General features: G+C 47.9%; 1 protein-coding gene across 1 annotated transcript in view; it reads left to right on the top strand.

Annotated features, from left to right (window-relative positions):
• The first annotated feature begins 453 nt into the window (after nt 1–453).
• Nucleotides 454–10996, top strand: part of LOC144827074 (uncharacterized) — a 182029-nt gene continuing 171486 nt past the window's right edge. The window contains exon 1 of the mRNA XM_078685521.1: nt 454–703. Within this exon, the coding sequence (XP_078541647.1) occupies nt 593–703 (111 nt within the window). The 5' untranslated portion in view covers nt 454–592. The remainder of the gene's footprint in view (nt 704–10996) is intronic.

Below are 10996 nucleotides of genomic sequence, written 5' to 3'. Positions count from 1 at the left end.
GCTCCTCTACAGCTCCATTATCACTTTATAGTTCGTCTTCTAACCCTTCACGGCTCCAGTATTCCTTCACCTCCTGTGCTCTCTGGAGCTCCTGAGCCCCTCTCACAGCTCCAGAACACATCTACTCACCCTGTGCTCTCTGCAGCACGTATAGCCCTCTACAGCTCCAGTACACCTCCATACTCCCTGCACTCTCCCCGTCAACATTACCTCTTCACTCCTTCTGCCCCTCCATCAGCTTGGCTCGCTACAACTTCTGCGTCTTTCAGATCTCTTCTCACTCTCTACAGCTCTTTTATTGCTCTGCATGTCCTCTGTCTAATCCTCCACAGCTCCAGAACGCGTCCATAACTCCTGAGCTCTCCAAACCACGTCTCCTCACCCCCCCCCCCCCCCCCCCCCCCAGGACCCACAGGTCTTTTACATGTTCAGGGTCCCTTTCCACAGCTCCTGAATACCCCCGTCCTCCTGTCCTCTTTACGCCTGTACATCTCGTCTTCTTCCCTGCACCATCCCGCCCTCACCAGTAGAGGTCAGTGGTGTTTGACCATTAAACCTACCCCGAAGGACACCGCCGCCCCCCGCAGGAGGGATGCTTTCCAGCTGGAGTCCCATGCTGCCCCTGCTGCTCCTCCTGGCCTGGGGGGTGAAGTGCCCCGAGCCCAGCCCGGCTACAAGGACTGGAGGAGACCCCCCGACTCCGGTGAGTACGCCATCCATACTTAAGTGACCATGGTGCGTAAAAGTAAATGTTACACCTTATATAGCGCCTGGCATGCGTAAACAGCAGTCTTCCAAGCATCCGTATTTTGCCATTTAAATGACGTGAGGCCCAGACTGATCAAAAATGTGAGTCGTCCAGGATCAGAGAGACTGTAGTTAACTGGAGGCGCCAAGATTGTATCTTCCTCTCTAGGTGCAGCAGCTAATAAGTAAACTATAAACATAGATTTCAAAGCGTCCTCCGTTTATTTCACTCGCCGTTGTACTGAGACGCTATCTCATGATATAGGCATTTATAGAGCTATTAAAGGTTCTCGGAAGTGAGGTGAGATGTAGTTTGTTTTAATATTAGTCACTTTTTATTAGGTGTTTTTCCAAGGCCACCGATCGTGGGGTGCTTGTGTTTCGGTTCAGGGAGGAGGACCCGGCCTGGCAGTTCAGGCTGGACTGTTTCTATTGGGGCATGGTCAAGACTAATTAGCCTACCACTGAGTTCCAATTAAGGGGGCATGGTGTGTAAAAAAAGATGGACTGGGATGCACCCTCGAGTAATGACCAGTGTCTGAGATTAATTCCAGCATTCCATCCATCACTTTTTTGTACACTTCAACCTTGCCAAAAAATAATTCAAGAAATAATTGCCCAAGTGTAATATTAGTGAAATATTAGTTGTGGTGAATGCTTGTCCACCACAAGTCACAAAGTGATACAAATGTTAGGTCAAGGCAAAGAATACTGCAATTTAAATCTGAGCTCAACTCTTGGTAGCTATGACAGAGCAGACAGGCTTAATTTAGAGAAAATGTGTAAAGCATTTAAAAGTACCTAAAACAGTTGAAAATCAAAAATACAACACAAAAAAGTATATGCCAATTTATAAAATGAGAGCAAAATTGAATCAACAAAATGACACCAAAACAACAAGAAACCAACAAGGTGATCTGGACATCCGAATTTTTTAAAATTCAGACAAGCGCCAAGAAAAAGTAAAGCTCCAATAGAAGTTACTCTCAGCATGAAAACATCTGGTCTTCTAGTTGGTGGCCTGACTCACTTGGAGTGTGTCCCTCCCCCACTACATCCGCAAAGAATCTTGGGGTGATGGTAGATCCTGCCCTGGATATGAGCAGACAGGTGAGTAGGACCATCTCCACTTGTTGGGGCCTTATCCATACCCTGCGAAGGATCAGGAAATATCTTTCTGCGCAGTCCAGAAAACAAATAGCTGTCGCGCTCATCAGCTCTCGTCTGGACTACTGCAATGCGCTGTATTCGGGGCTAAATAAAACCCTCCTGCAGCGCTTGCAGGTAGTCCAGAATGCCGCGGCCAGATTTGTCCTGGATGCTCCTAGTCGCTCATCGGCCACTCTGGCCAGAAAAACGTTGCACTGGCTCCCGGTAGAGTACCGAGTACGTTTCAAGGTCCTGTGCATGACATACAGGGCTATTGCTAGAAACTGTGTCTCTGGAGTAGGCTCTATCATCTCCCCCTACATCCCTGGAAGGAATCTGCGTTCCTCCGGGAAATTGCTTTTGTCAGTCCCTCGGGTGCGAAGAGCAAAATGGGGTGGTAGGGCTTTTTCCACTCTAGCTCCGAAATGGTGGAACGATCTTCCCCTGGATCTAAGGTCCTTACCCTCCCTGCAGACTTTCCGCGGTGCCTTAAAAACTCGCCTTTTTCTGAAAGCCTATGTGTAAAGATGATTGATTCAGACTTTCGATATTATTGTTAGGCGCCTTGATACCTTCGGGTTATTGTTCTTGCGCAATATAAATTTTTTATCAATCAATCATGTGACTGGGACCTTCATATAATTTTAGGCCGACTGCAATGGAGCGCGGGCTGAATACACCAAGCAGATTCATCCCGGTAAAAGATTTTACCTTCTGACTTAGTCTCTGAAATGGAAGTTGAAATCCTCCAGCAGTGCTGGGCTGCAGGTGCTATCCTATGATGAGTTCATGATGCTGAGGCCTTGCTGAAATGGATTTGCTGCTGTGGAGAAGCAAAAGAAACCTGTTTCTTCAGCCCAGCAAAGTTGTGCCTTGGCCAGATCGACTCGGATGGTTGGTCCCCATTTTAGGAAAAAGGCCTCTTGCAGCTTATTGTGTTCCGTACAGAAGACAGCCAACTGACCCTTGGAGTCCACTTCTATGTCCTTGTAAGTATGAGGAGGTTCAGCTCTTTAAGCCTCGCCACAGGTCTCAAACAGCCGATGCAGTGATTTTTCTGTTCTTTCACAGGTCCAGAGAGTGTTTTATGGAGGGTTCTTTGGGGTGCCCCATTTATGGTTGACAATAGCTAGCAGGATATGGGTGACTCTGACCTCATCCCTAACCAATGGTGTAAAAGTTGCCTGGAGCACTCTACACACTTTTTCAGAAGTCCCTGTTTTCCCTACTGCAAACGACCCCACAGTGAGCCTTACTCCTAAAATCCAAGACGGGGAACCACTTTGTCCCTTATGCAGAGCCTGTATGCCTGCTCAGAGGTGTGCCGAGGGACATGAGTAGTCTCATCGTATGTGGTCCCTTTAAACTTGTTCTCAGAGTAGCTTCCCTCCACTGGGTTAGGAGCCAGCCTGCCTGGGGGAAACAAAGGTTTACCTTCTCCAGGTCTCTCTCACCTTACACTTACTCATGAAAGGGCAGGTTCTTTTTAAGGTAATGAACTTCCGGGGTCCACCCTAACTGATCATCCTGCAAGGGGAAGAAAATCACCTACCCACACCCAGGCACATTTTTCTGACCTGTGAGCAGTTTTCATACCTCATTTAGGTCAAGCACCGACAGGCAGCTGCTTTCAAGCTAATGCAAATTAGCCTCCCAGAGATTCCGGTAGGGAAAAGGTAACTGTCTAAAAGTTACTTTTCTGAAATATTTATTACAAATCTAACTTTACCATAAGGTTAGAATTTGAATTAATATTAAAAATAGTTGTTTAATCATTTTTCTAGCTTGTCCCAAACCAAAGATAGCAGAATTTATATTTAACCTGTCATTTTCTCATAGGACAGCCAGAGTCTTCCACAGTGAAAATAGGGCTATGCCCCTGGAGGGACTTGGTAACATTATATTTTTACATGTCCCTTTTTAAATACCATGAACACTGTGAACCTCTTGGTCCTCAGGGTCGACCTGACGCCAGTGAGAACAGCCACAGAGAGAAACCAACAGCGCACAAAGTGCACAGTTGCCTACTGGGTTCCCCGTGTGAGTGAGGTAAGGGATTAGTTTGCCAGCTCCTAAGCAACGTGTGCAACAAGTACAAACACCCAGACAATAACAAGGTATAGAACAGTTAGGCTGTTTAATGTATCATCAGAGAAAGAGCACACATCCAGGAAATAAACAAAAAAGAAAAGTCAACGATACCCTTCACTGGTCAGCAACTCCTTGCGGAACCCCTCCTCGGCCGACAATGCAGAGCGAACCGTAGGGACCAACTGTCCTCCGCAAGAGCACCCATCCAGGTAGCTCACCAATGGAGGACACTGTGCAAAGCAGCGGCCGAAAATGCCGCTCGAGTTCCACTTGCTGCGGTAGGGTGAGAGTCAGACTGCGGGGTTGTTGAACCAGCGGTTATCGTCACCGCTTCGAACCCCTTAGTGGTTCCATGGGGGCTTGCCTGCTCAGGAGGGCTGCTCACAGTCAGTGCCGCTCGTTCAAACCCCCTGAGGTAGCTGGCAGGCAGGCACTGGGGCCAAACAAGGCAGGGCGGATGGCTCCGCGAACGTTGTGGGCGAAAATCGTCCTAGAAGCTCTCAAGGTTCCAAGTTGGTGTAAGGGAGACAAGCACTAGCCTCGCGCTTCTCCCGGGGTAAGCTAGACACCGCTAGCGTCCGGCAATATACGCCGCCGCTCCTGACTGGTGGCCACCATTTATGCCGTGAACGGCCTGCGCATGCGTCGCGCACGGCCTTCTGGGTAGGGTAGTTCTTTGCGGCGAGGCAGTGACGCTGCCTGCTCCGCGCGCCGCCGGTCGAAAGGGGCAGGCTAGGGAAGGCGGCTGTTGCAACCCCTGTTCGGTGCGCCTTGCGTCCGGGTGACAGAACCACGTACGGGGGGGGGGGTCTCGGGGTGCGAACCTGACAAACACTACCTTGTGGGCTAAAAGACCTACATAGCAGTGATGTATTAATATTTTAAAAGAAGGGGATTCTCCTGCCAAGTCAGGCTAGGTCAGGCTGCAGGTTTAAACTGCAGCACTCAGGCTGCAATGGTAATCCTGGAGCCCTGTTTTTCTTGTCATATTAGTTGATGGTACAATAAGTGCTGCAGTTCACAGGTGATATTTAGCATTGCATGCCATCGGTGTAGTTTCTTCACCATATACTGTGGCCCTACAGGAGAGCTAACTATGCCAATAAGGTATTAGCCAACCTTTACATGTTTTAGGGGTCAGAGCACCTACCATGGGCAGGGGACAGCGGTGCCCAAGGGTGCAGAGTCTGAAAACCACCAGTGAAAGTCAGCAAAAAATGGAGTTGACCATACAAAAAGGGGCATTTTATCAGATAAAGAGTGCACAACTGGCCAAATGGGGATCCCAGGGTTATAAAACATGCTGCCGGGTTGCACAGCTTCTAAATAACCCACTAAACCACAGCAGAAGTGGCAATCCAAAGACCGACCTACCCCAGAAAACTGTCACTATGTTGTGGACTGCTCGGTGCTCCTTCCCCCAACACAGATACCTTGTGTGATGGAGGCATCATAAGTGCATAGTGGTGCAGTGTCTCTGTTGTATTAGAACTTTGGAACGTTGGAAGTTCCATTGAAAACAATGGAGTAACTCCGGGCTTATAATGGCTGGTATAAGCCCGGAGCTCCAACATTCCAACGCTTCTTTGTTCACAGCTGTGGCTGTGAACAAAGGCTTCAGGGAGCCTGAAGGGATTTCAATCCCCTTACACTCCCTAAAGCCTTTGTTTAATTTGTTAGAACATTCTGCCCTCTAGTGGCAGAATGTTCTAATAGCCTGATAGCCCTTCATAGCTGGGCTATACCGGCTATTAAAGTCCTGCTCCTTTGTTAAAGTCCCTTGCCTTCGGCTCGGTCCTTTAATGCTGGAGCGGGCCTTTACTAGCCGGTATAGCCCGGCGGGCTATAAGGCTATATTCAGTCACTCGCATCCAACCCGGTTGGTAATTAATGTCACTAACCATTAACCCTTTCAGGACACTTTGCATGCCTGGAGACACTTTGCACCCTGAGACATCAGAAATTATTTTTGAGGTTCAGGAGGACTGTGAGCCATGGAGCACATTTATAGGGTTTCATTCCCGAACGTCCTTCTCTAAATCTGGCCTTCTTAAAAGATATAACTGATATTGAGTTTATTGAGTGTGATTAAAATTCAGACCGTATTTGAGTTACTAACCCTTTCCCACTTCTTGGGTAAGCGTTCACTGCTTACTAGACACACACTAAATATAAGTTTACAAAATGAACAATTCTTCTATCCAAGGTGAATGAAACATTCTTATGCCATGAAACATAAATAGTCAATATCAATATCCACAACAAACATTGCCCAATAACCAGCTGCGGCTACAGGATACGTAAAAAATAAATCATATTCTACTCATGTCTTAGTCCCTTTATGTGAAAATTTTAGGAGAGCTTAGAAATATGGGCAAAATAGGTACTGAGTGGTATAAAAGAAAATGGCAGAACCCTTGCCAGGGTGGGCAAGTCACTGGGGTGGACAGACAACAGAGCTGAATGTGTCCCAATGGGTGTGTTTCTATCCATCTAATGTCAGCTTTACCACTTCACCTAAATATGCTGAAAATAAAGACCGTACTCTAAGTGCTGGTGGGGCTGCAACACAGTGACTTGGTCTTGCCATCACAAACACTGCACCTCCCAGTTTTGGTCTAGTGGGCTAGTAGTAAGCTGTGTAACCAGACAACATACTGTTTAGGTCTCGCCTAGCGAAAGCAGCGCATGCGCTGCTCTCCCTATTGCTTGGACCTTTTAGAATCAATTCTGCGAGGGTTTTCATGCACGTGTCTGCATGGACAAACATGGTTGCTCTCGCCATTTGTCCATAGCAAACAGCATGTGCGTGTCCGTGGGGACTGTGGACAGTCCCACTCCATTTTGTTGCCATAGCAACGAAAATGCCGCTTCGTGTGTTCTAAACCATTGATGTCGCAGAAGTGTGAAATGGATGGGCCATCGTTTACTAGAACTTTGCTCTATTGAGGCCGAACAGACCGAGCAGTTAGGGACACTCCCTGCAGTACCCTGCACCGGGAATGTCTCCAAACATAAACAGGACACGTCAAGGAGTGGAGGGCAGGAGGAATGGGCCGGACGGCACGGCCGCTGTTGTTGAGGGCTCTGCACAGGGAGTTCTGCAGAAGCTCACTTTCCATTGGCCGCAGGGTACTGTGTTGCTGTGAAGTCTTGTCTGGTCTTTAGCCCGCCTTCTATTCCAGCACACACTTAACAATCCTTGGATTGGTCGTTTTTCTCAAAGTAAAAGAACGTTCGACCAATCCTCGTGCTAGATCCGCAGCAGACCTAGCCCTCTTCAGCCAATGGGCAGGGCCGCGTGTGTCCCGTGTGCGCTCAAGCCGCACGGTTGCTTGAGCAACAGGTAAACAGAGAAAGAAGCTAGGGTCTCGTGCAGACCGGACACAGTGTGAGGGCAGTGTGCGTGCTCGCACACACGGACACAACAGTGGCTACAGCCGAGAGGAACCCCCTGCCTGCGCGTGCCGTTGCTGCTGCTGGGTGAGGAGGCGCAAGCTCTGGACACCGCAGGTGTCAGGTAAACTGACGCAGGCTGCACCCCAATGTGCAAGATGGGGGCGCAAGTGGTAGAGATGGTGGGAGGGCCTTAGAGCGGGCTTGGGGGGGGGGGCGGTTAAGGGCCTGCTTCTCGCTGAGGCCTTCCAAACAGTGACCATGCACATGGGTGGGTGTGTCCGCCCGACATATATCCACTGGTCTCCCCCTTAGTGCCCCATGCTGTTGCCTGTTGTCTTTGCTGACCTTGGCCTGCCCCCTGCCTTTTAAGCATATCTCGAAGGTTCCATGTTCCTTCATTGTTGTCAGTGCCCAACAACTGCTGCGGCAGAGCCCTGCACAGCCCTGGGCACTGTAAAGCTGCTCATCGCCTGTGCTGTAACCATGGAGCTGTCGGTCTTTCCTGTTCTGTGGAGCTCCGGTGCACGGCCTACAGAGCCCCATTACAGTGCACAAAAAAAGGCTTGTGCCAGCGCAATCAAGTGGTCTGTATTTTGACTAGAAAAGTAATTTCTAATAGAATCCACATAATAAAATGCCCCAGCATTTCAGTATAAAAATGGGTATCTGCTAGCTACATGAATACGCACATTCGCTCTTCTCCAGGGCAGCCCATGCGCCCTGAATTTAAGCATTTGTTTGTTTTCAACCTGCAGCGAATGCCTGCTGAGGGTTAACTCAAACAATAACTGCTTCTTTAATCAATTATCTTAAACAATTGCAGCAGGGTAGTGTTTGGAAGCAACCAGAGTTGACTGACATGACCCTGTAGGTAATTTATGTATTGTAGCACATTGAGAGGTGCTGTAATCTCAGCTTCTCCATTTGGTCAAACGCATTGCTTAATCCTCTGTTTACATATGTCAGTATAGTGTCTTTCGATCACAAACATTAAGAACCACTGTGAGAGCGTGAAAGCTTTGTAGTTGCATTCATATAGCGCTTTGTGTTCCTGATACAGCGACAAGCTGCTTTTGTGGTTGGTTGCATGCTTCTGTCAGTTCAATGGAAGCAAGAACAATAATCGCTATGTTCCCTTCAGGGGTAGGGTTTGGATATCACGTGTCAGCACTAGACTCCTGCTCTTCACATGTTTTGTTTCAATGCACAGGCGTGAAGTTGAACCGAAAAGGAGCCGGGGATAGGATACTTTCATGTGAGAGCTGATGTATAGATGGGTACAGAGTGTTTGAGCGCAATCACAAAGGGGAAACAATGCTCAAACCGTAATGCTGCTGGTGTGAGGCGGTGCTTAAGCAAAAATGGAGATTAGACATGGTCATCCTGCTGTTTTAATTGCTCTCTGTCATACAGTGTCAGCCTATTTGAGAATGACACAATGGAAGACCCCAAAAGTGAAAGAATCTTCCATTGGTGTTGCATGCTTCTATTGACTATAGCATAACTTCTGGTTGTTCACCTAAGAAGGGTTGTGGAGCGTCCCATAGGAATGGACATTATGCACCCAGCCACTGACTATGCTGTGGGGTTCATCACATGTGGCTTCGTAGTAACCCTTAGGAATGGGTGTTATAGGAGCTACCATAGCACATACGCTATGGAAGTCCACCTAGGAGCAGCTACGAAATAACTCTGTAGAATGGGCATTATGCAATCATTCAAAGTGTGTGCATTGGGGTTCTATCCTGGACCGCAGAGGAGCAAGGATTGGGTATTATACAGTCAGTCACTGAATATGCTCACAGTCCTACCCAAGAAGTGAAACCGTTACAAATGGGCAATATGCAACCAACTACTGTATGTGTTCTGATCTACATATAGGAGTGGTAAAGAAACCCACAGTATTGTACAGCGATCATAATAAATGGTTTTTGGGGTGCTTCCAGGAGTGCCATAGAAGCAGCTTGTATAAAATGTTTTTTGCAACAAGTCACTGTTCTTGTGTCCTTCCAGAAGCAGCAGGGTAGTAACCCGTAGGCAGGGGCGTAGCTTCAGGGGTGGTGGTTGGGATGTTATACCCCACTAATAATTGTATTTTCTGTTTTTAACTTTGTATTAAATTGAAAATCAGGGCAAAGTACATTCATGAAATACATACATATGTCTGCAATCAAAGCCATTCAGCACGTTGATTCTGTATAGAGGGACATTAGACATTTTATCATAAACCTCACTTCAGACTCCCACCCCACACCACCTCCCCTCTTGTATCTTGTCACACGGTCAATTCATCTATCTCTAAGTCAGGCGGATTGCAAATATAGCCTCTAAACTTATTCCATGCCCCCCATACCTTCTCCCATTTTTGAGGACATCCCCGGTGTAGAAAGACCGCTTTTTCAGCCACCATGGCCTCATCCATGTCCTTACACCACTTCCTGAGTGTCGGAGTGTCTCCTGACCCCCAGATCATGGCAATGTTACATTTGGCAACCGTCATTCCCAATGTTGCCCAGTCCTGCGCCTGATGGGTGAGATTGTTAGGCTCCCACATGTTTACCAGGCACCGTCTTGGTTCTGGCAATATGGATATTTCAGTCGTCTGTAATATGGTCCGCATCACCTTAACCCAATAAGCAGCAATGTGTGGGCAATCCCAAATAGTGTGATAAAATGTACCCTCTTCCCCACACCCAAGTAGACAAAACTGGTGTTGTGCTTTCCCTATGTTATATAACGTTGTTCTGGTGTAGTAAGTGCGATGTAGCACCTTTAGTTGTATGAGGCGAAGCCTCGAAGGTATAGCTGCTCCCCTTGGTGATGACACAGCCTCTTGCCATTCCGACTCCTCAAACTCTCCCAAGTCGAGGGACCTTATGTGTCTTATCGCTGCCGTCGGGTCTGGTAGGTTATTTACCAGTTTATGGTACATGAAGCATGTCGCCCTTTTGGTCATATGCTCCGTCAGAAGTCTGTCCTCCAGAGGAGTAGCCTCCGGCAAGACAGTGCCAGGTGTTAGAATCGCCTGCAATATGTGTCGAATTTGTAAGTACCTACATTTTTACATCCGTGCCATTTCAAATTGTGCTTCCAGGCGAGCCAAGGTGACCACTGCTCCCTTTTTCCACAGATCCCCTACAGTGGAAATACCTATATTATCCCAGGTCTTGAATCCCTTGCTGCTCTTCAGTTGCCCAAGCTGCTGTGAGTCCCAGAGTGGTATGAGAAACAGGGGGAGAAGGAGGATTAATGAGACTAGGTCGGCCTCCTTGAGTTCAGTACAAAAAAGTGTGGATCCCACCTCTAGGATCCTTGGACCTAGCTCAGCTTTAGGTGAATGATTGCATTGAATCAATATACCAATCAAGAAAGAGAAATTTCTTTCTAGTGTCCCCTCACTCACCGGGGTTTCCCCCACGGTGACATGCTTCATCATTGGGGCCATCCCAGTTCTCTACGAAGAGGGGCGGTCCCGGGGAGGTTCCAAGTAGGTGCTTCGGTGCGATTTCACAAGCTAGGAACAGTGTGTCCCATAAGTGAAATCGACCCCCAGCGAGACCATGAAGTGTCATTTTTCACTTTAATAACACCATCTATTTAAGAGGAACGT

This window comes from Lissotriton helveticus, chromosome 4_1, assembly GCF_964261635.1.
Source record: "Lissotriton helveticus chromosome 4_1, aLisHel1.1, whole genome shotgun sequence".
In the NCBI taxonomy this organism is placed as follows: domain Eukaryota; kingdom Metazoa; phylum Chordata; class Amphibia; order Caudata; family Salamandridae; genus Lissotriton; species Lissotriton helveticus.
Note: the sequence above shows the minus strand (reverse complement) of the source record. Positions and strands in the feature narration are given on the sequence as shown.